The following is a 26,540-nucleotide window of genomic DNA, read 5'->3' as shown; positions in this document are numbered from 1 at the left end:
ATCCCACCCCCCCCCCTTCTCCCCGCTTCCCCCCTCCACTCTCGGCGTCCCGGGCTCACCTCCCCGGCAGCTTGGCGCTCCTCTTCCAAAACTGCTTGCTGTTGTCGGCGGCCATGGCTCTGGCCCGGGGAGGGGACGCGGAAAGCCCGGCAGGCGGGACACTGGGGTGCCCCCCGTGGGAGGCCTCCCCCCCTCCCCCAGGACCCCCGCAATCTGAGGGCCAAGCCAGGCCGCTTCCCCGCCGCCGGTCACCCGCTCCCAGCTCCCGGGGGCGCCATCTTGGATGTGGGCACGTCCCTCCGCCCAGCGCCGTTGCCATTGGTGCGCTGCGCGGGCCGGGGACGGGCGGACCAATCAGAGGCCGGCATCCTGCGGGCGGCTGAAGCCCGACGGCGACGTCAGGAGCTGGGCGCACAGGTGGGCCGGGGAGGCGGAGCCTGGGAGATCGAGGAGGCGGGGCCGAAAGTTCCTACCTACCGGAGTGGGGAAAAGGAGGAAAAAAAGGTAAAAAAGGAGATCCCTCGGGAAGAAGGAAAGGAGACTGTTTTTGGAGGGAGATGAGGTTCCTGAGTGTAATGTTTTCTTTTGGGAGGGGGTGTGAAGGATAGACCCTAGCATATTTATATACAAACGTCTCTGACCTGAAGGGCCTCTGTGATGGTTGTGAACCATTTTTAATACTTCCCAGCTAAATGGCATGCTGTATGTATGGGTCTCCCCTTCCCTTATCCGTTTATATCCTAATTTTTTTTTTTTTTTAAATTCCCGGCCTGGAGTGGTGGCGCACGCCTTTAATCCCAGCAGAGGTAGGAGGATCGCTGTGAGTTCAAGGACACCCTGAGACTACATAGTGAATCCCAGGTCAGCCTGGGCTAGGGTGAAAACCCTACCTCAAAAAAAAAAAAAAAAAGAAGAAGGTTCATATGGCACTGCCCAGGGTTGGTAGCAGTTAGAGACATAACAGTTGGCTTATCAGAACCTCCCTCTCTTCCGTTAGCATTATAAAAGGATTTGTGCTGTGGGTGAAATTCAAGTGATGTAATCCCTGTCCTTACTCTTGCTTTCTGATGATGAGTGGACAATGCTGACTTAGCGAGCAATGATTCTTTCCTGAGCTTCTGTGGTTGTATTGTAGGGATGACTTGGGGGATGGCAGAAAATATTCACTAGTTAAGAGCAGGTTTTGTCCCCGACAAAGGACTGTGAATGTGGGCTTGTTGCCCCATAATCCATGCCGTTATCGCCCCCCCCCCCACCCTCCACCGACCTTCCACATACTGGAGAAATCTTTTGGTTTTATTTTATTTTATTTTATTTTTATTTTTATTTTTTGGTTTTTCGAGGTAGGGTCTTACTCTAGCCCAGATTGACCTGGAATTCACTATGTAGTCTCAGGCTGGCCTCAAACTCACAGCAATTCTCCTTTAAAAATAAAAATAATAATAATAATAATAATACTGGGCTGGAGAGATGGCTTAGTAGTTGAGTGCTTGCCTGTGAAGCCTAAGGACCCCAGTTCGAGGCTTGATTGCCCAGGCTCCATGTAAGCCAGATGCACAAGGTGGCACATGCATCTGGAGTTCATTTGCAGTGGCTGGAGGCCATGGCATGCCCATTCTCTCTCTTATCTATCTGCCTCTTTCTTTCTCTCTCTGTCGCTCTCAAAGCACTTCTGTTAAAAAAAAAAAAAAAAAGATGCATGCCTTTATAAAAAAATAATATTGGCCAGACATAGTGGTGCACACCTTTAATTCCAGCACTGCACTTGGGAGGCAGAGGTAGGAGGAGCACTGTAAGTTCGAGGCCACCCTAAGAGTACATAGTGAATTCCAGGTCAGCCTGGCTGGAGCGAGACTTTACTTCAAAAACAAAACAAAAAGATACTGGGGAGCTGGAGAGATGGCTTAGGGATTAAGGCGCTTGTTGGCAAAGCCAAAGGACCCAGGTTCAATTCTGCAGGACCCACATAAGCCAGATATGCAATGGGTGCATATGGCTGGACTTCTTTGCAGTGGCTAGAGGTCCTGGTGCATCCATTCTCTCTCTCAGTCTCTCCCTCTTTCTCTTTTCCTCTCTCTGTCTGCCTCTTTCTCTCTCTTAAAATAAATAAATGATCTTTAAGAAAATTACTGGGGGCTGGAGAGATGGCTTAGCAGTTAAGGTGCTTGCCTGCGAAGCCTAAGGACCTATGTTTGGACTCTCCAGATCCCACACAAACTAGATGCACAAGGTGGCACAAGCATACAGTTGCACAAGTGTGCAAACTGGCACATGTGTCTGGAATTCAATTGCAGTGGCTAGAGGCTCTGGCACGCCAATTCTCTCTCTCTCATAAAAAAAAAAATTACAAAAAAAATACTGAGGCTGGAGAGATGGCTGAAAGGTTAAGGCAGCTTGCAAAGCCTAACCACCTGGGTTCAGTTCCCCAGTACCCATGTAAAGCCAGATATACAAAGAGGTGCATGAATCTTGCTCTTTCCTCCCTCCCTCCCTCCCTTTCTCTCTCTCTCTCTCTCTCTCTCTCTCTCTCTCTGCTTGCAAATAAATAAATAAAAATATTTTTAGTCCTAGCCCAGGCTGATTTGGATTTCTCTATGTAGTCTCAGGGTGATCTCCAACTCACGGTGATCCTCTTGCCTCTGCCTCCAGAGTTCTGGGATTAAAGTTGTGCACCGCCACTCCCAGCTAGATGTTATTGATTGATTTGAGAGAGGAAGAGAGAGAATGGGTGTGCCAGGGTCTCTTCTCACTGCAAATGACCTTCAGATGCATGCAGCACTTAATGTATCTGGCTTTACCTAGGTATCCTCCTGCTATCCACAAACTGCGGGGATTATAGGTGAGCACCGCCACAGCGGGCTGAGACGGTCCCCATTGACTTGACATTTACTATCTAGAAAGGAAAGTATAATTTGTGTACCTAGAAATGTCTCGAAGTATCCTTTTTAAAAAAAATCATTATAAAATGTTAAATAACACTGATTCACAAGGGACATGTGTTTGATACATTCAATTCAGAGAAGCCCTGTTATTCCTGTTCTTCATTTTGTACATTTAAACCAGTTTTCCAGCCAAAAATGTGTGTGTGTGTGTGTGTGTGTTCCTGTGCACGTTTGTGTATGGGGGACTCGTGTGTGCAGGAGCACATATGTGCACATGCATGTGGACTCCAGGGGTTGATGTCAGATTTCTTCCTCCGTAGCTCCCGTTTATTGAGACAGGGTCTTTCACTGGAACCCAGAGCTCGCCAGTTCTGCTAGTCTGCTTAGCCAGCTTGTCCAGAGATTGCCTGTCTCTGCCTCCCAACAGGCAGGTCACCACATACCACCCAGCACTTATGTAAGATCTGGGATCCGCACTCAGACCCTCAAGCTTGCTTTACTTACTGAGTCATCTCCCTTGCCCCATCCAAGAATTTCTTTTTTGTTTTTTCTAGGTAGGGTCTTGCTGTAGCCCAGGTTCACCTGGAATTCAGTATGTAGTCTCAGGGTGGCCTCGAACTCATGGCAATCCTCCTACCTCTGCCTCCCGATTGCTGGGATTAAAGGCATGCACCAGCACTCTCAGCAAGAATTTTTTTTTAAGATTTATTTTTTAAAATTTATTTATTAGAGAGGGAGAGAGAGAGAGAGAGAGAGAGAGAGAGAATGGGCATGCCAGGGCCTCCCAGTCACTGCAAACAAACTCCAGATGCATGCTCCTCCTTGTGCATCTGGCTTACGTGGGACCTAGGGAATTGAACCTAGGTCCTTAGGTTTTGCAGGCATGTGCTTTAACCAGTAACCTATCTTTCCAGCACCAAGAATATTTTTTTAAAAAATATTTAGGGATGGAGAAGATATTTAGCAGTTAAGGCACTTGCCTACAAAGCCAAAGGACCCAGGTTCAATTCCCCAGGTCCCATGTAAGCCAGATGCACAAGGAGGCGTGTGCATCTGGAGTTTGTTTGCAGTGACTGAAGGCCCTGGCATGCCCATTCTCTCTCTCTCTCTCTCTCCTTTTGTCTCTCTCTCTCTCTCAAATACATATATTAGAAATATATTTATAGCCAGATGTGGTGGCACACACCTTTAATCTCAGCACTAGGGAGGCAGAGGTAGGAGGATCACCATGAGTATGAGGCTACCCTAAGACTACAGAGTAAATTCCAGGTCAGCCTGAGCTAGAGTGAAGCCATACCTTGAGAAACTAATAATATTAATAATAATAATTATTATTATTATTGACTTATTTGAGAGAAAAAGAGGCAGATAGAGGGAGAGAGAATAGATGCACCAGAGCTTTCAGCCACTGCAAATAACTCCAGACCTATCCACCACCTAGTGCATCCGGCTTTCCGTGGGTACTGGGCTATTGAACCTGGGTCCTATGGCTTTGCCAGCAATCACCTTAACCATTGTGTTATCTCTCCAGCCTCCAATAATTTATTTTGTTTTTAAAGACTGTTGTTTATTTATTCATTTGAGTGAAAGAGAGGGAGAAGACAGAGAAAAAAAAAAGGCGGGGGGAGAATAAGCACACCAGAGCCTCTAGCCACTGCAAACATACTCCAGATACATCCACCACCATGTGCAGCTGGCTTATGAGGGTTCTGGGGAATTGAACCTGGTTCCTTAGGCTTCACAGGCAAGTGCCTTGACTGGTAAGCCATCTCTCTAGCCCAAGAATGATTTATTTTTCTTTCTTTCTTTTTAATGGGGAGTTTTTCAAGGTAGGGTCTCACTCTAGCCCAGGCTGACCTGGAATTCACTCTGTAGTCTCAGGGTGGCCTCGAACTCATGGTGATCCCCCTACTTCTGCCTCCCAAATGCTGGGATTAAAGGCGTGTGCCACCATGCCAGGCATCCAAGAATTTCTTTTGAAGAAAAGCACGGGGGGGGGGGGGCGCGGTTAGGAGATGGCACTGAAGTTAAAGACACTTGCTTGCAAAGCCTGCTGGCCTGGGTTCAAGTTTGCAAGCCACCCACATAAAGTGGCATGCAAAGTGGTACGTGAGTCTGTAATTCCAAGGAGCCTGTGTCAATGGGAAATGGAGCTGGGAGAATCCTGAAGCCAGCAGGCACAGCGGTAAGCGGAAGAGTGTGGGACACAAGAGAGTCCTTGTCTCAAGCAAGGTAGGCAGAGAGACTAAGCACTCCGAGGTGATCCTCCACGCACCCACACAATAGCAAGCATACACCCCCACACATACCACACATATTCACACAAGCATACACACAAACACAGCACATTGTTTAAAAAAAAAAAAAAGAAAGAAAGAAAAGCTTCAGATAGAAACTCACTTAATTCCCAGGGCTACCAAATTAACTTTAGGGACGCTTCTCATGATGTCCTAACAGATGCCAGGACTCTATTTTGCTTTAGTGGCTTTTTAGTGAAACCACTTCCAGGTACTGTGTCTCATTTGTTGATAAGAATTGTCTCCAGGGCTTTGGCATGTCCTGCCTGCTCTTAAAGCTATTAGATATTTAAAATTAAGGACTTCTGGTTAAGATGGTGAAATAGGGAGCCTCACCAAAGAAACCTGGGGGAAAAAAGAGGTGAAATACCACACAATATACTTTTCTACCAAAAAGTGAAGGCGTGTAAGGAATTACTAACCCAAGTGAGACCCATGCAGAAAATGAGGGACCTAGGATCTTCCAACAATATTTATGAAAATTGTCAATAAAAAAAGTTAAAGCAGGGCTGGAGAGATGGCTTAGTGGTTAAGGCTCTTGCCTGCAAAGCCTAAGGACCCAGGTTTGATTCCCCAGGACCCATGTAAGCCAGATGTGCAAGGTGGCAAATGCGTCTGGAGTTCGTTTGCAATAGCTGAAAGCCCTGGCCCTACCCATTTGCGCTCTCTCTCTCTCCCTCTCTCTCTCTCTCTCTCTCAAATATAAACAAGACTTGTTTGTTTGTTTGTTTGTTTTTACAAAATAGGGTCTCATTGTAGCCCAGGCTGACCTGGAATACACTGTATAGTCTCAGGGTGGCCTCAAACTCATGGCGATCCTCCTACCTCTGTCTCTAAAGTGCTGAGATTAAAAGTGTGTGCCACCACCACCACGCCCAGCTCAAAAAAATATGTGATTTTATTTTCTATTTGATTTTTAAATTAAATAGAAGCCATTAGTCTCTTTATTTATTTTATTGTATTTTTATTTATGAGAGAGCCATTGCAAATGAACTCCAGACACATGAACCATCATGTGCATATGGCTTACATGGGTTCTGGGGAGTTGAACCGGGGTCCTTAGGCTTTGTAGGCAAGTGCCTTCACCACTAAGCCATCTCTCCAGCCCTACTATGCTTTTCAATATTATAAAATATATTGAGCTGGGGAGATGGCTCAGTGGTTAAAGTGCTTGTTGCTTGTTGTCAGATCCCCAAACCCACATAAAGCTGGATGCAAGTATCTGGCAAATCTGTGATCCCAACATGCCCATGGCAGCGGGAGGCGGAGTTAGGAGACTGCCATCAATATGGGGTTCAGCTATCTGGCATTTGTAACAGAGAAAAGAAGTGAGAAGTTATAAATAGATGCATACCAGGGGACAGGCTGTCTCTTGGCTGGCTCATGAACTTTGAGGCGCTGGTGAATTTCCCTTGTTGGGCCAAGACGGGAGGAGACACTCCAACATGGGCTCTCTACTCTCCACGTGGCAGGAGCTCTCTGCATTTTCTTTTTCCTTCTCTTAATCTAATAAAGTGTCTAAACCATAAAAGAAAAATAAAAATGATGCCCTGTCTAAAACAAGTTGAAAGATTGAAAGATGAAGACAGCGCCCCAAGTTTGTCTTCAGACCCCCACATGCACACCATGGCACATGTACTGTATACATACCATACTTCTTACATGCACACACACACACACACACACAATTCATCCAGTGAGCCAGGGGTTAGCCATGTTTTCTATAAGGGCCAGATTGTAATTGTTCAAGCTTTGCCTCTGTGGCGTGAAGCAGCCGAGACCTCAGACAGGTGAGCAGCGTGGCCGTGGTCCAGCAAAGCTCTGCAAACCAGCCCTCATTTCACATGTCACAAGATGGACTCTCAATTTCTCAATCCTTAAAAAATGCAAAAAGAGGACAGGAGAGATGGCTTAACAGCCGCTTGCCTATTAAGCCTAAGAACGCTTGTTTGAATCTCCGGGTCCCACAGATAGCCAGACGCAAAAAGTAATGCAAGTGTGCAATGTCTCACATGCACACAAGGGGGCGCATGCGTCTGGAGTTCATTCACACTGCTGAAAGCCCTGGAGTGCCCATTCTCTCTCTCTCTCTCTCTCTCTCCTCCTCCTCCTCCTCTTTCTTCCTCTCTCTGTCTCTCTCTGAAAAATAAAAATAAAGCCTGGTATGGTGGCACATGCCTTTAATCCCAGCACTTGGGAGGCAGAGGTAGGTGGATCACTGTGAGTTCAAGGCCATCCTGAGACTACATAGTTGATTCCAGGTCAGCCGGGACCAGAGTAAGACCCTACCTCAGAAAAACAAGAAATTAAAAAATAAATAAAAATAAAGCCAGGTGTGGTGGCTCACACCTTTAATCCCAGCACGTAGGAGGCAGAGGTAGGAGAATCGCCATGAGTTCAATACCACCCTGAGACTACCAAGTGAATTCCAGGTCAGCCTGGACTAGAACAAGACCCTACCTTGAAACACCAAAAATAAATAAATAAATGAAATAAAAATAGATGTTAAAAAAAAAAAAAAAAGCCTAGCATGATGGCACACATGTTTATTCCCAGCACTTGGGAGGCAGAGGTAGGAAGATCATGTGAGTTCAAGACCAGCCTGGACTATATAGTGAATTCCAGGTTAGCCTGAGCTAGAATGAGACCCTACCTCAAAAACAAGCAAACAAACAAAAAGTGAAGAGAGCCGGGTGTGGTGGTGCACACCTTTAATCCCAGCAATTGGGAGGCAGAGGTAGAAGGATTGTTGTGAGTTCGAGGCCACCCGGAGACTACATAGAAAATTCCAGGTCAGCCTGGGCTAGAGTGAGATCCTAACTCAAAAAACAAAAAAAATTAAAAGAACTGGGCACACGCCTTAAATCCCAGCACCCAGGAATCAGAGGTAGGATTGCTATGAGGCCAACCTGGGACTACAGTGAAACCCTTGGGTCGGGGGGATGTAAAAAGCTTTTTTGTTGGTTTGTTTTTTGTTTTTCAAGGTAATGTCTCATTCTAGCTCTGGCTGACTGAAAATTCACTATGTAGTCTCAGGGCGGCCTCGAAAGCACAGGCAATCCTCCTCCCCCTGCCTCCTGAGTAGTGCTGGATTAAAGGCGTGTGCCATCACTCCCTGCCTTACAAGGTATTTTTTCTCATAGGCTATACAAAAAGAACACACCAGATTTGGCCCACAGTTGATGTTTGGCCAACCCAGGCAGTATTTAAAAACCTGTAGCATATAAGAAAATGATTAGGGGGCTGGAGAAATGGCTTAGCAGTGAAGGCGCTTGCCTGCAAAGCCAAAGGACCCAAGTTCAATTCCCCAGGACCCACGTAAGCCAGATGCACAAGGGGGCGCATGCGTCTGAGTACGTTTGCAGTGACTGACGGCCCTGGCACACTCATCCTCTCTCCCTCTTTCTCTGTCTCAAATAAATAGAAATAAAAACAAAATATTTAAAGAAAAAAATTAGTTTACAATTAAAGTCTCCTGAGCTCCGAGTTCATTCTCTTTCCTTTCTCCATGGGAAACCTTCATCCCTGAGTTCCAGGTTCAGTATTCTCACTCATGCTGCAGATTTACTACATATGTGTGTGCATAAACAGCATGCTAGTCATGTTGTGAAACTTTATAAATAGCACTACACTGCACATATGCCCCAGCAGCTGCCTGCTTCCCCTCCACATTCTGTTAATACGTGGAGTTCTAGTCTATTTGTCTTAATGGCAATGTATTGCTCTGTGATGTGAATATGCCTTCGTTCTCATTTCCAATTACTTTTTTTTTTTTTTAAATTATTTGTTTGCCAGGCATGGTGGCACATGCCTTTAATCCCAGTACTAGGAAGGCAAGGGTAGGAGGATCACCATGAGTTCGAGGCCACCCTGAGACCCCATTTCAAAGTAGAGTCTCACTCTAGCCCAGGCCAACCTGGAATTCACTATGGAGTCTCAGGGTGGCCTCGAACTCATGGTGATCCTCCTACCCCTGCCTTCCTAGTGCTGGGATTAAAGGCATGCGCCACCAAGCCCAGCCTCTGATGTCATAGTTAGTTAGTTAGTTAGGTAGGTAGGTAGGTAGTTATTTTACCTTTGCCCTCCTCCATCATCCATGATGGAGTGCTGTATTGTAAAGGTCTTGGGCAGGTAACGACAGCCACTGTGAAGGGATGAAAGCAAAGGCCACTTGATATCCTGAACGTTGTTCCACAGCCCTCCTTCCCATCCTCTGGCTCTTAGATTCTTTCTGCCCCCTCTTCTTTTTTTATTTTTAAATTTTATTGGGCTGGAGAGATGGCTTAGCGGTTAAGCGCTTGCCTGTGAAGCCTAAGGACCACGGTTCGAGGCTCGGTTCCCCAGGTCCCACGTTAGCCAGATGCACAAGGGGGCGCACGCGTCTGGAGTTCGTTTGCAGAGGCTGGAAGCCCTGGCGCGCCCATTCTCTCCCTCTCCATCTATCTGTCTTTCTCTCTCTGTCTGTCACTCTCAAATAAATAAATAAAAAATTTAAAAAAATTATAAAAAAAATTTTATTTATTTAAGAGAGAGGGGGGTAGGGAGAGAATGGGCATGCCAGGGCCTTCAGCCACTGCAAATGAACTGCAGATGCACGCACCTCCATTTACGTGGGTCCTGGGGAATCAAACTTGTGTCCTTAGGCTTTGCAGAGGCAAGTGCTGTAATCACTAGGCCATCTCTCCAGCCCCCTTCTTTTCTTTCTTTTTTTAATATTGTATCTAGTTGCCAGGCGTGGTGGCATGCACCTTTAATCCTAGCGCTCGGGAGGCAGAAGTAGGAGGATCGCCATGAGTTCGAGGCCACCCTGAGACTACACAGTGAATTCCAGGTCAGCCTGAGCTAGAGTGAGAGCCTACCTTGAACAAACAACAAAAATAATTATCTAGACAGGCCTGGTGGCACACACCTTTAATCCCAGCACTCAGGAAACAGAGGCCTGAGGATTGCTGTGAGTTTGAGGACAGCCTAAGACCTACCTTGAAAAAACACAAAATGTATATTTGCAAGCAAAGAGAGAAAGAAAGAAAATGAATGCAGTAGGGCCTCCAGCCTCTTCAAACACATTCTAGACGCATGCAGCACTGTGCCACATCTGGCTTTACATGAGCACTGGGGAATCAAACCCTGGTTGTTAGGCTTTGTTACAGAAGAGGAGGCAGAGGGGCTGGAGAGATGGCTCAGCAGTTAAGGCACTTGCCTAAGGACCCAGGTTCTATTCTCCAGGTCCCACACAAGCCAGCTGCACAAGGTGGCACATGCATCTGGAGTTTGTTTGCAGTGGCTAATGGCCCTGGAGTGCCCATTCTCTCTCTCTCTCTCTCTCTCTCTCTCAAATTAAAAAATATAAAAACTCCATAGTGAATTCCAGGTCAGCCTGAGCTAGAGTGAAAAGGAACACTTCTTCTGAACACGGCCTCCTTGCCTGGTTCATCAGTGGCCTCAGCTCTTGTGTTCAGGACTCCCGTTCTGGCTCCACGATGGGTCCTGAGTGGCTTCTATCGATGGGCGTTCAGAAAACATTACGCAAACAGAGGTTTTTGTAGCTGGGCTTGCTGTCTGCCGCCCTCGGCCACGAGAGCACGTCCAGGCTGCGCGTGGAGAGGGGAACCGGGCCAGGCGCGCTGAGCTGTCCCAGCTGGGGCGGTGCTGGCTCAGCCAGGGGCCCGCTGAGCCCGGGCGCATGAATGAGCCCCACCATAAACAGCGGACCGCAGACTCTCCAGAACCCCCCGTGATCCGCCCAGCCCTGCGGGAGCCCAGCGCCCCAGGAGAACGAGAACGGAGACGCTCGCATGGTCAGCGGCTTGTGACCGTCCAGGTGGCACGGGTGGCAGCAGATAGCGGGTGCACGTGCGCCGTCAGCGCTTCCGAAAGTCTGTGCGCTGCACCTCTGCTCGGGTCTCCTGCCTTGACTCTGACGTGGAGGGGCAGGTCAGGACTGGGAAGAGGCGCGGCAGTTAGAGGCACTCGCTTGCAAAGCCTTACAGAGAGGACTTGATTTCCCAGATGTGCGTTGTGCAATGTGGTGTGTGTCTGGAGTCCCTCTGCAGTGGCAAGAGGCTCTGTCATGATCCCTACCCCCTCTCTTTCTCTCAAATTAAGAAAAAAAATAGACTGAGGGGTTAAGGTGCTTGCCTACAAAGCCAAAGGACCTCCATTCGATATCCCAGAACCCACGTAAGCCAGATGCACAAGGGGGCACGTGCATCTGGAGTTCGTTTACAGGGCTGGAGGCCCTGGTGCACCCATTCTCTTTCTCTCCAACTGCCTATTTCTGTATCTCTCTCTCTCTCTCTCTCAAATAAATAAATAAAAATAAAAATATTTTTCAAAATGTAAGGGTGTGGTGCCTTTAACCCCAGCTCTTGGGAGACAAAGGTCATTGTGAGTTTGAGGCCACCCTGAGACTACATAGTGAATTCCAGGTCAGACGAGGATAGAGGGAGACTACCTCGAAACAACAACAAGCCGGCCGTGGTGGCGCACGCCTTTAATCCCAGCACTCGGGAGGTAGAGGTAGGAGGATCGCCGTGAGTTCAAGGCCACCCTGAGACTCCATAGTGAATTCCAGGTCAGCTAGCTTGAGCTAGAGTGAGACCCTACCTGGAAAAACCAAAAAAAAAAAAAAAAAAACACATGCATGCAGGTCAAAGAAACTGCGTCGCAGGCAGAGGACTGGAGGAAGCCGCTTTGAGCAGGACAGGAAGAATCACTGAACCTTGTCTTCTCTGGTGTGAGCGCTGTGTTCCTTCTCTCTGCCGTTCCATCACATAAAACTCGAAGGTCCAGGCTGTTCCACTTGGCCTGAGATGGCTCCTTGTCACACCCACATTTGAGACACTAGGTTGAGGACAAGGGAGGCCGGGACTTTTATCCTCAACACCACACGGATGCTTTGGCTCCCAACTCTGTCAGTCATTTCTCAGCAAATGGTAGCATAAAGCGAGTCAGAGGTGGGCACCTGAACCCCGAGAGCTAGGGGGGGCAGGAGAATCAGCAGTTCAAGGTCACAGCAAGTTCAAAGCCACACTAGGCTATATGAGACCCTGTCTCAAAAGAAAGGGGGGCTGGGGAGATGGCTAGAGACTAAAATTACTTGCTGCACAAGCCTGATGACTGGAGTTTGGGTCCCCAGACCCCAGGTAAAAGCAGACGCAAGCAGCGTGTGCATTTGTACCCCCAACACACCTGCAGCGCCAAGGGAATCCTGAAGCTGCCCGAGTCAGCTGGGCTGGTGTTTGCAGGGCCAAAATCAAAACAAGACACTGTCTCGGAGAAGGTGGCAGGCAAAGACAGGAATCTCCAGGTTGTCCTCTGACCTCTGCACATGTGACAGCGCAGTTAAGGCACTTGCGTGCGAAGCCTCAGGGCCCAGGTTCAATTCTGTAGCACCCATGTAAGCCAGATGCACAAGGTGGCACATGTGCCTGGAATTCATTTGCAGTGGCCAGAGACAAACGTGAAGGAGAGCTGCCTGGTACTCCTGGGACTCGGGTGGCCGGCAGCGAGGCACTGTGACCTGTTGGTGAGGGTCAGGGTGGCCTTGAGGGAAGAACCACCTGGAGAAGAGAAGACACTTGAGGAAACAGGATTACCCCCGGGAGGAGGGAGGAGGCTCTGGGACAGCTGTGGGACCTGAGGACTTTGTCAACAGGCGTGTGGTTTATAGTCAGAATTACCTCTCATTCCCGGCTTCTGTGGGGTTAAGGGGCCTTTGCTTTGGAAACAGCTCTAGCTATGAGTGAGCCGACTGGAGGTGCTAAGGGAGAGGCAGGGTTCTGGCTCCTCAGCAAATGGGATTGCTCTCCTGCCTCCCAAGAGCTGGGATTAAATGCATGGGCCACCACACCTGAAAATCTAGTGATCTTTCAAAATGTTTTGTTTATTTACTTATTTAAGAGCAACAGACAGAGAGAATGGGCACGCCAGGGCCTCCAGCCGCTGCAAATGAACTCCAGACACATGCGCCCCCTTGTGCATCTGGCTCACGTGGGTCCTGGGGAATCAAGCCTCGAACCGGGGTCCTTAGGCTTCACAGGCAAGCGCTTAACCGCTAAGCCATCTCTCCAGCCCTGAAAACCTAGTTATTACTTATACGTGTGTGTGTTTGTGTGTATTTGGGCGCACTGTAAGAATCTCAGAGTTCCCAACTTCATAGTTGAGACTTCAAAGGCCTGCCTTCTGCTCCCTAGCCCCCCTCCCCACAAAGGGGCTTCTGTGAGGCCTTCCTCGGGTGCTCCTATCTGTTCCTTGGCTTCTTCCTGACCCAAGGTGCATGCCTGTTCGCTCTCTGTCTTCCTGCTGCATGCACTTTTTCCCTCTTTCTTTCTCTCTCCTGTTCTGTTGTTCCCTCTTAACTCTCCGTTTGTCCACAGTTCAGAGCCCCTTCGGCTCTCCCCAGCTGGTCTGTGGAGATTTCTTGGGGTCTGCCTGGGCCGCCTCGAACTGCTAGGCCAGTGGGGTTGGCTTGGTGGGGGGGCGGTGGGAGGGACACAGCAGCCCGCTGCCTTTCTGGCTCCTGTCCTCTGCCCCTTCCTTTCCAAGCTCTGCACAGGAGCCCGGCGCTCCCCCGCCCACCTGCCACTTCTCTTCCTGGCACCGAACCAGGAACCTGCACCCAGGGAGGCCACGTCTCCGTCTGTCTATCTGAACCTAACATGCACCAGGGCTGCTGCAGAGAAACACCAGATGTTTGTGCCACTTTTTATTTATTTATTTATTTATTTATTTATTTATTTATTTATTTATTTGAGAGAAAGAGGCAGAGCAAGCAAGCAAGGAAGAGAGAGAGACAGAATGGGTGCACCAGGGCCTCTAGCCACTGTAAAGGAACTCCGGACACATGCGCCCCCTTGTGCATCTGGCTTACGTGGGTCCTGGGGAATCAAACTGGGATCCTTTGGCTTTGCAGGCAAACGCCTTAACCACTAAGCCACCTCTCCAGCCCCCTGTGCCACTTTTTGTGTCGAGCTTACGTGGGTGGCTTGGGAATTGAACCTGGGCCCTCAGGCTTTGCATGCAAGCACATTTAACCACCTTCCCAGCCCCTATCTTAAAATAAAATATGATCCAGGCGTGGTGACGCACTCTGGAGGCAGAGGAGTTCGAGGCTGCCCCGAGACTACATAGTGAATTCCAGGCCAGTAAGACCTTGAAAAACCAGATATATTTATGAGCCAATGTTGCAGCACTTGCCTGTAATCCCAGCACACATGGAATTGTGCATGGGGAAAGGGTCAGCAGTTGATGGTGCTGCCTGCAGGCCAGGGTTCCAGTCCCCTAGTCTTCTACCTCCCACCCCCAGTGAGTCCTGGGATGAAAGGCCTGGGCCAACCAGCCCTGCCAGTCCCCACTTAAAAATGTTTTTTTAGGGGCTGGAGAGATGGCTTGGCAGTTAAGCACTTGCCTGTGAAGCCTAAGGACCCAGTTCGAGGCTCGATTCCCCAGGACCCACGTTAGCCAGGTGCACAAGGGGGCGCACGCATCTGGAGTTCATTTGCAGTGGCTGGAGGCCCCGGCATGCCCATTCTCTCTCTCTCTCTCTCTCTGTCTCCTTCTCTCTCTCTGTCACTCTCAAATAAATAAAAAATAAAACAAAAAAAATTTTTAAATGTTTTTTAAAAATTTACTTAAGTAGAGGAAGAGAGTGGGCACTCCAGGGCCTCTTTCCATTGCAAAAGAACTCCAGACACGTGTGCCACTTTGTGCATGCGGCTTGGCGTGGGTGCCAGGGAGCTCACCAGGGCGACAGGCGCTGTGAGGAAGGGCCTGTAACTGCTGAGCCGTGGCCCAGCGCCGTCTCCACTCTGTCTCACTGGCTGGAACCGTCTCTCACGGACATCCTTGATATAAGTCAATATCTGGAAAAGCAAATATTTTGCCCAGATCAGGGTTTATTGCCATCCTGAACAAAAGCAGACTTTATTAGGAAAGCAGAGGAAATAGGTAGTAGGGAAAGGGAAGCTGCTGAGGGCTCCTTCAACAGAACCTAACAAATAGTATTTTAATTTGCAGAATAAATAAAGTAAGAATAGCAGCACCTAACCACTGCGGTGTTGACAGTAATCTTCACAGCAATTTTATTCCTTTTTTTTTTTTTTTTGAGGTAGGGTCTCACTCTAGCTCAGGCTGACCTGGAATTCACTATGGAGTCTCAGGATGGCCTCAAATTCACAGTAGACCTCCTCCCTCTGCCTCCAGAGTGCTAGGATTAAAGGAGTGCACCACCATGCCCTGCTTCTTTTTTTTTTTTTTTAATTTATTTATTTGAGAGTGACAGACACAGAGAGAAAGACAGATAGAGGGAGAGAGAGAAATTGGGCGCGCCAGGGCTTCCAGCCTCTGCAAACGAACTCCAGACGCGTGCGCCCCCTTGTGCACCTGGCTAACGTGGGACCTGGGGAACCGAGACTCGAACTGGGGTCCTTAGGCTTCACAGGCAAGCGCTTAACCGCTAAGCCATCTCTCCAGCCCCCTGCTTATTTATTTTATTTTATTTTATTTATTTATATGAAAGAAAGAGGTAGAGAGAGAGAGAGAAGGAGAATGGAGGCACCAGGGCCTCTAGCCACTGCAAATGAACTTCAGATGCATGTACCATCTTATTTTTATTTATTTATTTTGTTTATTTTTATTTATTTATTTGAGAGCAACAGACAAAGGAAGAGGCAGATAGAGAGAGAGAATGGGCGCGCCAGGGCCTCCAGCCACTGCAAACGAACTCCAGACGCATGCGCACCCTTGTGCATCTGCCTAACGTGGGTCCTGGGGAATCGAGCCTCGAACCGGGGTCCTCAAGCTTCACAGGCAAGCATTTAACTGCTAAGCCATCTCTCCAGCCCACATGTGCCATCTTGTGCCTCTGGTTTTTGTGGGTACTGGAGAATCAAACCTGTGTCCTTAGGTTAAACAGGCAACTGCCTTAACTATAAGCCATCTCTCCAGCCCCCTTGTATATATTTATTTATTTGTAAAGCCTGATTGCCTGGGTTTGGTTCCCCAGGTGCCAAAGGTGTGTATGTGTAGGCTCCTGTGTGGAGGTCAGACATTCAGGCCCTCCACCCACTGTAAACGAACTTCAGATGCATGTGCCACCTTGTGCATCTGGTTTATGTGGGTAACAGGGAATCCAGCCTCAATCCAGGGTCCTTAGGCTTCACTGGCAAGCGCTTAACCGCTAAGCCATCTCTCCAGCCCCTGACCATTCTTATGACTTTGACATGACGGGGCCTGGTACACACGGGGCCCACCGTCTGAGCAAGGGGGAGGTAGGGGGGAACGGCGGGGGGTTTCTGTTCACTGGTGAATATTTCCTTGTTATGTGGACTTATGTTTCCTTGGGCAATCTGGCCTGAGTGGGGAGTTGGATTATGAACATTCATACACCTTAGCAAACACTTCTCACATAGGAGCGACTGGAATTCTCACCCTTCAAACATGGGACAGAAAGCCAGGCGTGGTGGCACACACCTTTAATCCCAGCACTTGGGAGGCAGAGGTAGGAGGATCGCCTGAGTTTGAGGCCCCTCTGGGACTACAGAGTGAGTTCTAGGTCAGCCTGGACTAGAATGATACCCTACCTCGAAGAAAACAACAAAAAAAGTGGGACAGCATGTGTGACTGGCTTCTAGAGTGCAGTGTGTCACACAACTCAGAAGCTAGGTTAAGAAGTGGGGTACACGCCTTTAATCCCAGAATTTGGGAGGCAGGGGTAGGAGGAGTGCCATGAGTTTGAGGCCACTCTGAGACGTCATAGTGAATTTCAGGTCAGCTTGAGCTAAAGTGAGACCCTACCTTGAAAAACCAAAACAATAAATAAATTAATAAGGAAACTTGCTTTTAATTATCTTTTCAGAGCATTTAAAAATATTTATTTATTTATTTATTTATTTATTTATTTATTTATTTATTTATTTGAGAGCAACAGAGAGAGAAAGAAAGATGCAGATAGAGAGAGAGAATGGGCACGCCAGGTCCCAGCCACTGCAAATGAACTCCAGACGCATGCACCCCCTTGTGCATCTGGCTAACATGGGTCTTGGGGAACCGAGCCTCGAACTGGGGTCCTTAGGCTTCACAGGCTACTGCTTGACTGCTAAGCCATCTCTCTATCCTCCCCCAAAATATTTTATCTATTTATTTATTTGAGAGAAGGAGGCAGATAGAGAGAAAGAACTCCAGACCCGTGCTCCCCCTTGTGCATCTGGCTTACATGGGTCCTGGGGAATTGAACTGGCGTCCTTAGGCTTTGCAGGCAAATGCCTTAACCGCTAAGCCATTTCACCAGCCCTCAAAACATTTTTATTGCCGGGCATGCTAGTACATATCTTTAATCCTAATGCTTAGAAGGCCAGGGTAGGAGTATCTCTGTGAGTTTGAGGCCAGCCTGAGACTACATAGTTAATTCCAGGTCAGCCTGGACCAGAGTGAGACCCTACGTTGAACAACAACAACAAAAAAGGCCAGTCTGTTGGGCTTGCCTCAAAAAAATAAAATAAAATAAAATAAAATAAATACTTGTAGCCTTAGTGGTTAAGGCATTTACCTGCAAAGCCAAAGGACCCAGGTTCGATTCCCCAGGACCCATATAAGCCAGATGCACAAGGGGCGCATATGTCTGGATTTTGTTTGCAGTGGCTGGAGGCCCTTGCGTGCCCATTCTCTCACTCTCTCTCCCTCTTTACCTGTCTGTTGCTCTCAAATAAAAATAAAAATAAACTGGGCATGGTGGTGCATGCCTTTAATCCCAGCACATAGGAGGCAGAGGTAGAAGGATTACCATGAGTTCAAGGCCACCCTGAGACTCCATAGTGAATTCCAGGTCAGCCTGGGCAAGAGTGAAACCCTACCTGAAAAAAACAACAAAAAATAAATAAGTGAATAAAAATAAAATGAAATACTTGCAGCCATAAAAATGGAGATGATGTTCACAGCAGTGTGCTCGTCAATTTCATCTCTTCCCATCTGGATGATTTTCGCAGCCTAAGTGGGACCAAGCATTCAAGACACACGAATATTTTTTATTTATTTTTATTTATTTATTTGAGAGTGACGGAGAGAAAAAGAAAGAGGCAGAGAGAGAGAGAGAATGGGTGCGACAGGGCCTCCAGCCACTGCAAACGAACTCTAGACGCGTGCGCCCCCTTGTGCATCTGGCTAACGTGGGTCCTGGGGAATCCAGCCTCGAACCGGGGCTCTTAGGCTTCATAGGCAAGCGCTTAACCGCTAAGCCATCTCTCCAGCCCAACACACAAATTTTTGATTCAAACCACCTTACGGTCTCACCTAGAGAGTGTAGAAAGCCGGGCAGGGCGTGGTACTTCTGGCAGTTCTGGTAAGAGGACAGGGTGGAGAAGAGGGACCAGCTCGTTGCTACCAGCTCCAGGCCAGGAGCTCCCTCCTCCAGGCAATTTTATTTAGTTAGTTATTTTTATTTTTTTGAGGTAGGGTCTCATTCTAGTCCAGGCTGACCTGGAATTCATTATGTAGTCGCAGGGTGGCCTCGAACTCACAGTGATCCTACCTCTGCCTCATAAAGGCTGAGATTAAAGGCGTGCGCCACCACATCCAGCTCCAGGCAATTTTAAACAACCTCCTGTCAGCTCTGTTGACCACTTCTTTTTGTTTGTTTGTTTGCCTTTTTTTCTTGGCTTTTCAACATAGGGTCTCACTCTAGCCCCGGCTGACCTGGAATTCACTATGGGGTCTCAGGGTGGCCTTGAATTCACGGTTATTCTCCTATCTCTGCCTCCCGAGTGCTGGGATAAAGGCATGTGCCACCACGCCTGGCTACTTTTTTTTTTTTTTTTTTTTTTAAGGTAGGGTCTTGCTGTAGCTCAGAATGACCTGAATTCACTATGTAGTCTTGGGCTGGTCTTAAATTTACAGTGATCCTCTTACCTCTATCTCCCAAGTGCTGAGATTAAAGGGGTGTGCCACCATGCCCGGCTCTGTTTCCTGCTTTTTCGTACCCTCTGTGATTTCTTTTGTTGTTGTTGTTGTTGTTAACTATTTTACTTATTTGCAAGCTGACGGAGAGAGAAAATAGGCGTGCCAGGACCTCTAGCCACTGAGAACAAGCTCCAGGCGCATGTGCCATATTGTGCGTCCGGCTTTAAGTGGGCGCTGGGAATTGAACCCAGGCCACTAGGCTTTGCAGGCAAGAGCCTTAACTGCTGAGCCATCTTTTCAGCTCCCACCAGTGATTTCTGAGGCGGGTCAGGGCAAGCCTGGTACGTCCGGCGTGTGCAGGAAGTGAACTCCTGCGGGGGCTTCTTGTCTCTGCAGGTGCCCACATGAAGCAGGAGCGCTGGTGCAAGATGACGGCCAGGATGGGCACCACCTTGTCAGGGGTGTTCTCCATCGTCTCGAGCCACATGTACCTCATGTTTGAGCACAAGCATCTGAGCCATGCTAACTGCACCAACCTGCAAAAACCTAACGACACCATGTTCAAGTTCTTTATCTGCTGGAGTTTTAGGATCGTCCTCTTCCAGTCTCTCATCACCATGCTGGCCAGCTTTCTCCTCCTCTATTCCGTGTACGCCCAGATCTACAGGGGCCTCATCGTCTACGCCGTCTGGATCTTTTGCTATGAGCTCACCAACTTCGTGGTGGAGATCTCCAAGAATGACTTGTGCATGGAGGAGGTGAGAATCATGAGCTGGTTTGGCTGGGTGTCCCGCTCGGTCATGCACTGCTTCTGGATGCTGTACGTTGTCCCCTATGCCTACGTCATCTACAAAAGCCAGAAGCAGGGCAACATACTTGCCTACAACCGGCGGGCTTCTACAGGGAGCTCGGATGCTCCACGACGGAAATCGAGAATTCTGAACTTCGTCCACCACCACTGGGATTAGTGTCGCCCTTTCCTTTCCCCTAGGTTCTCAGAATTAGTCTTAGCTTTGGTTCCCTGCCACTCCTTACGTCTTCTTCCTTAGCCTTCAACGCACAGTGATGCCTTCCATTATGTTCTGGATAGTAAACCAATAAAAAAAAAAGAAAAAACCATCTCCGGTTCCTCTATTGAGTTTTCCCTCCTCCTTTGCCAACAATTGCCAAAGACTTGGTTAATCACAAGGTATAGTAGAACCGTTAATCGCAGCACTCCGGAGGCAGAGGTAGGAGGATCACCGTGAGTTTGAGGCCACCCTGAGGCTACGTAGTGAATTCTAGGTCAGGCTGAGCTAGAGTGAGACCCAACCTCCAAAAAAATAAAAAGGTATAGTAGAGCCCCATGTGGGCATACCTTGAATCCCAGGACTGAGGAAGCAGAAGTAGAAGAAGGATCACCATGAGTTTGAGACCGCCTTGAGATTACAGAGTGAATTCCAGGTCAGCCTGGACTAGACTGAGACCCTACATCCAAAGACCAGAAAAAAAAAGAAAGAAAAAAGGTTAGTAGGTCAGGTGTGGTGGTGCAAACCTTTAATCCCAGCACTCTGGAGGCTGAGGTAGGAGAGATGGCTCAGCAGTTAAGGCACTTGTTTGCAAAGCCTAACAACCTGAGTTTGATTCCCAGTGCCCACACAAGGCCAGATGCCCAAAGTGGCGCATATGTCTGGAGTTCGTTTACAGAGGTTGAAAGCCTTGGCGCGTCCACACTCTCTATCTGAATCTCTTCTATCCTTCTCTGCTTAGAAATGAATAAGTAAGTAAATAAATAAATAAATAAGGTGTACCAACCATGTGTGGTAGCGCATTCCTTTAATCTTAGCACTCCGAAGACTGAGGCAGGAGGACCACTGCGAGTTTGAGACCAGCTTGAGATACATAGCAACTTCCAGATCAGCCTGAGCTAGAGCAAGACCCTAATTTGAAGAAGAAAAAAAAGCCAGGGGCAGCCTAACAGTTCATTTTTTTTCTCAATTTTTATTAACATTTTCCATGATGATAAACAATATCCCATGGTAATACCCTCCCCCACCGACTCTCCCCTTTGAAATTCCTTTCTCCATCATATCCCTTCCCCATCTCAATCAGTCCTGACAGTTCATTTTTATGACAAGAGACCTTGTCTTAAAGTGGAAAGCCCAGTATGACACACCTTTAATCCTAGCACTCAGGAGACTGAGGCAGGAGGATTGTCATGAGTTCGAGGCCACCCTGAGACTAGTGGATCCAGGCCAGCCTGGGCTAGAGTGAGACCCTACTTCAAAAAAAGAAAAGAAAGAAAAGAAGGAACGTGGAGCACAGTCACCTGAAAGTTGTCCTTTGACCTCCACATCTGCACTTATGTGCTGGGGTACGTGTGCCTATACACACATGAGACAATTTTTTGTTGTTGTTGTTTGGTTTTTTTTTTAATTTTTATTTATTTATTTGAGAGCGACAGAGACAGAGAGAAAGACAGATAGAGGGAGAGAGAGAGAGAATGGGCGCGCCAGGGCTTCCAGCCACTGCAAACAAACTCCAGATGCGTGCGCCCCCTTGTGCATCTGGCTAACGTGGGACCTGGGGAACCGAGCCTCGAATCAGGGTCCTTAGGCTTCACAGGCAAGCGCTTAACTGCTACGCCATCTCTCCAGCCCTTGTTTGTTTTTTTGAGGTAGGGTTTCACTCTAATCCAGACTGACCTAGAATTCACTATGGAGTCTCAGGGTGGCCTCGAACTCACGGCGATCCTCCTACCTCTGCCTCCCGAGTGCCAGGATTAAAGGCATGCGCCACCACGACCGGCCAGTTTTTTTTTTTCTATTACGGACATACTTCGTATGGACGCATCCTGTGTTGGTACCATCCTTTCCCTCGTCCCTACTCCCATTCCACTGGGGACCCTGAAGAGTGGGGCTGCTGGTTTTCCCCATGGGGTTGTGGGTTATGTATTGTGAGACCAGCAGTCAAATATTGGGAGGGGGGGAGCAATGCCTCTGGGCATGACAGCCCAGCCTGTGGCTCTGACAATCTTCCTTCTCTTCTACAAAATTGCCTTTGCCATGGTGGGTGTGTTTTAAGTCTACTTCAGTGATGAGCGCTTAGAAGCCTCTGGATCTCTGCTTTGGTATGACACATGGATAAATTTTTTTAAATATCTTATTGGGGCTGGAGAGATGGCTTAGTGATTAAGGTGCTTGCCTGTGAAACCAAAGGACCCAGGTTCAATTCTCCAATACCCACATAAGCCAAAGTGGCACATGCGTCTGGAGTTTTTTTTGCAGTGGCTAGAGGCTCTGGTGTGCCTATTCTATCTATCTGCTTCTTTCTCAATCTCTCTCTCTCTCTTAAAATAAATATATAAAAATATTTTTATCTTTATTTTTGAGAGAGAGAGGCAGATAGGGAAAGAGAATGGGTGCCTCCTCTCAAATAAATAAATAAGTAAATAAATCTCTCCAGCCCTGGTGCACACCTTTAATCCAAGCATTTAGGAAGCTGAGGTAAAAGGATCGCCCTTGAGTTTGAGGCCACCCTGAAGCTACACAGTGAATTCCAAGTCAGTCTGGGCTAGAGTGAGACCCTACCTCGAAAAATCACAATAAATAAAATTAAAAAATGAGGGGCTGAGGAGTTGGCTTAGCGGCTGAAGTGGTTGCCTGCAAAACCAAAGGATCCCCATTGGACTCTCCAGGACCCACATAAGCCAGATGCACAAGGGGGCCGCATGCATCTGGAGTTAGCAGTGGCTAGAGGCCCTGGTGTGCCCATTCTCTCTCTCTCTCTCCCTCTCATAAATAAATAAATAAATAAAATATTTTTTATCTTATTTTTTCTCAAGTTTTTAAAACATTTTCCATGATTATAAAAAATATCCCATGGTAATACCCTCCCTTCCCCCACTTTCCCCTTTGAAACTCCACTCTCCATCATATCCCCTCCCCATCTCAATCAGTCTCTCTTTTATTTTGATGTGGTGATTTTTCCCTCCTCTTATGATGGTCTTGGGTAGGTAGTGTCAGGCACTGTGGGGTCATGGATATCGAGCCATTTTATGTCTGGAGGGAGAAATAACATATTTTTTAAAATGAAAAGAGAGGGTGGTGCACGTGGGTCACAGGCGGCAGAGCTCACGCCTAGCGTACACAAGGTGTGCTGGAGCCAGCTTCACGCTGCTGGGGTGACCGCACGGGAGGAACAGGATTTATTTCAGGCCTACAGATCCAGGGAACGTTCCATTGATGGAGGGAGAGGCTGGCTTCCTCTCACAGATCCATGCAGAGACACAACCAAAAAGCCAGCACCACATGTAAGCAAGCTCCAACCCATTCCAAGAGGGACCCCTTTCCAGAACTCGCCCTTCTCTGCAGACCTTGGGCTGGAATTCAGATCCACCCCCAGGGACACAACGCCCTGTAGCAGGAGTCTGCCTGCCAGGGGCAGAAGCTGCAAAGTCCATGGTTTTTTTAAGGTAGGGTCTTGCTCTAGCCCAGGCTGATGTAGAATTCACTACATAGTCTCAGGGTGACCTTGAACTCATGGGGATCCTCCTACCTCTGCCTCCTGAGTATGGGTGCTGGGATTAAAGGTGTGTGCCACCACGCCAGGCCTTTAAAAATATATATTTTAAAATATTTTTTTTTCTTGGGCTGGAGAGTTGGCTTATTGTTTAAGCACTTGCCTGTGAAGCCTAAGGACCTCGGTCCGAGGCTTGATTCCCCAGGACCCACGTTAGCCAGATGCACAAGGGGGCGCATGCGTCTGGAGTTCATTTGCAATGGCTGGAGGCCCTGGTGCACCCATTCTCTCTCTTTCTTTCTGTCTCTTTCTCTCTCTGTGTCTGTCGCTCTCAATTAATGAAAATAAACAAAAAATTTTAAAAAATTTGTTTTCTTGCTGGGTGTGGTGGCGCACGCCTTTAATCCCAGCACTCGGGAGGCAGAGGTAGGAGGATCTCTGAGAGTTCGAGGCCACCCTGAGACTCCATAGTGAATTCCAGGTCAGCCTGAGCCAGAGTGAGACCCTACCTCAAAAAACCAAAAAAAAAAAGAAAAAAAAAATTTGTTTTCTTTGAGACAGAAAGAGGCAGAGAGAGAGAGAGAGAGAGAGGGAGAATGGGTGCACTAGGGCCTCCAGCCAATGCAGACAAACTCCAGATGCATGTGCCACCTTGGGCATCCAGCTTACTTGTGTACTAGGTAATTGAACCTGGGTCCTTATGCTTCGCAAGCAAACACCTTAACTGCTAAGCCATCTCTCCATCCCCCCTTTAAAAAATAATTTACTTTTATTTATTTGAGAGAAAGAGGCAGAGAGAGAATGGGTACAGCAAGGCCTCCAGCCACTGCAAATGAACTCCAGATGCATGCGCTAGCTTGTGCATCTGGCTTACGTGGGTACTAGGGAATCAAACCTGGGTCCTTCAGCTTTGCAGGCAAGTGTCTTAACTGCTAAGCCATCCCCCAGCCCTCAATTTTTTTTTTTTTTTTTTTTTTTTGGTAACCGAATGAGTTTATTGGGGTTACTTACAAAGCAGGGTGAGGGCTTGCTTACAGGAGAACGGATGACTCACACGCAGCCTCACCAGGACAGGGCCTCTCCCATTCTGGAGGACGAACCCTCCCACCCCCCCCCCATAGCTGCTTCCACTCAAAGGCCTAGGTGACAATGGAGGCCACATCTCTGGAGCTCACTGCACCACGGCTGTCAGCTCCATGGGAAAGTCTCTCAATTTTTTTTTTTTTTTTTTTTTTTTTTTGAGGCAGGGTCTCACTCTAGCCCAGGCTGACCTGGAATTCACTTTATAGTCTCAGGGTGGCCTTTAACTCATGGTGATCCTCCCACCTCTACCTCCCCAGTGCGGGGATTAAAGGCATGTGCCACTACACCCAGCTTCAATTATTTTTTTTAAAATAAACTCAAGATACATGAGCCACCTTGTGTATTTGGCTTTACATGAGTACTGGGGAAAGTGAACTCAGGTCCTTAGGCATTGCAGATAAGTGCTCTAACCACTGAGCCGCCACTCTAGCCCTGCAGCTTCAATTTTAGTAACACCTGAGTCTTTGGGGGACATACATTCCAATTACCACAAGACCCTAGTTTTAATTCCCGGGGCCACAAACAAGTCACTTTAGCTGTGCGTGGTGGCGCACGCCTTTGTTCCCAGCACTATGAAGGCAGAGGTAGGAGGATCATCATGAGTTCGAGGCCACCCTGAGGCTACATAGTGAATTCCAGGTCAGCCTGAGCTGGAGTGAGACCCTACCTCGAAACAAACAAACAACAAACAAACAAAGTCACTTTATCCAGGCATGGTGGCACATGCCTTTAATCCCACACTTAGGAGGCAGAGGTAAAAGGATCACTGTGAGTTTGCGGCTACCCTGAAACCACAGAGTGAATTCCAGGTCAGCCTGGTTTTGAAATGTGTTTTGATCCCTACAACAATCTTTATCCAGGGCTGGAAAGACGGCTTAGCAGTTAAGGTGCTTGCCCGTGAAGCCTAAGGACTCACGTCGACTCTCCAAGTCCCATGTAAGCCAGACACAGTGATGCAAGCACGCAAGGTCACACATGTGCACAAGGGGGCGCAATGCGTCTGGCGTTCAACTGCTGTGGCTGGAGGCCCTGGAGCCAACTTTCTCTCTCTCTCCTATAAAATTTATTTTATTTTTATCCTGTTTTTCAAGGTAGGGTCTCACTCTGGCCTAGGCTGACCTCGGATTCACTATGTAGTCTCAGGGTGGCCCTGAATTCACGGCGATCCTTCTACCTCTGCCTCCAGAGTGCTGGTATTAAAGGCGTGTGCCACCATGCCTGGCTATTTTATTTTATTTAAAAAAAAATATTTTATTTATTTGACAGTGGAGGGAAAGAGAGAGATACACAGAGGGAGAATGGGCACACTAGGGCCTCCAGCCACTGAAAATGAACTCCAGATGTGTGAGTCCCCTTGTGCATCTGGCTTATATTGGTCCTGGGGAATTGAACCTGGGTCCTTTGGCTCTGCAGGCAAACACCTTAACCACTAAGACATTCCTTCTGCCCTATATAATTTATTTTTATTTTTTTAAATATATTTTATTTATTTATTTGAGAGACAGAGAGAGAATGGGAGTGCCAGGGCCTTCAGCCACTTCAAACGAGCTCCAGATGCATGTCCCCCCTTGTACATCTGGCTTATGTGGATCGTGGAGAATTGAGCCAGGATCCTTTGGCTTTGCAGGCAAACGCCTTAGCTGCTAAGCCATCCCTCCAGCCCTAAAATTCACTTTGAAAGCTTGGGGCAAAAAAGTCCTTATCCATGGGCTGGAGAGATGGTTTAGCAGTTAGGACATTTGCCTGCTAAGCCTAAGCACCCAGGTTTGACTCCCCAGGACCCACATAAGCCAGATGTGCAAGGTGAGGCATGTGTCTGGAGTTCCTTTGCAGTGGCTAGAGGTTCACCCATTCTCTCTCTTTACCCTTTTCTCTGTCTCTCTCA

General features: G+C 48.0%; 2 protein-coding genes across 2 annotated transcripts in view; one reads left to right on the top strand and one right to left on the bottom strand.

Annotated features, from left to right (window-relative positions):
• Tbc1d22b (TBC1 domain family member 22B) overlaps nt 1-212 on the bottom strand; it is a 59,296-nt gene extending 59,084 nt beyond the window's left edge. The window contains exon 1 of the mRNA XM_004649533.3: nt 60-212. Coding sequence (XP_004649590.1) covers nt 60-115 — 56 coding nt within the window. The 5' untranslated portion in view covers nt 116-212. The remainder of the gene's footprint in view (nt 1-59) is intronic.
• A 233-nt stretch (nt 213-445) lies between these two features.
• On the top strand, nt 446-20,174 carry Tmem217 (transmembrane protein 217). The gene is made up of 2 exons (XM_045157591.1): nt 446-504; nt 19,469-20,174. Exon 2 carries the CDS (start codon nt 19,477-19,479, stop codon nt 20,038-20,040), a length of 564 nt encoding a protein of 187 aa, XP_045013526.1. The 5' UTR covers nt 446-504; nt 19,469-19,476; the 3' UTR covers nt 20,041-20,174.
• Nucleotides 20,175-26,540: the final 6,366 nt, after the last annotated feature.

Source organism: Jaculus jaculus, chromosome 8 (genome assembly GCF_020740685.1).
Source record: "Jaculus jaculus isolate mJacJac1 chromosome 8, mJacJac1.mat.Y.cur, whole genome shotgun sequence".
Classification (NCBI taxonomy): Eukaryota; Metazoa; Chordata; class Mammalia; order Rodentia; family Dipodidae; genus Jaculus; species Jaculus jaculus.
Note: the sequence above shows the minus strand (reverse complement) of the source record. Positions and strands in the feature narration are given on the sequence as shown.

Coding starts and splice junctions, on each gene's coding strand:
- Tmem217 (XM_045157591.1), top strand. CDS start 19,477: ATGAAGCAGGAGCGCTGGTGCAAGATGACGGCCAGGATGGGCACCACC.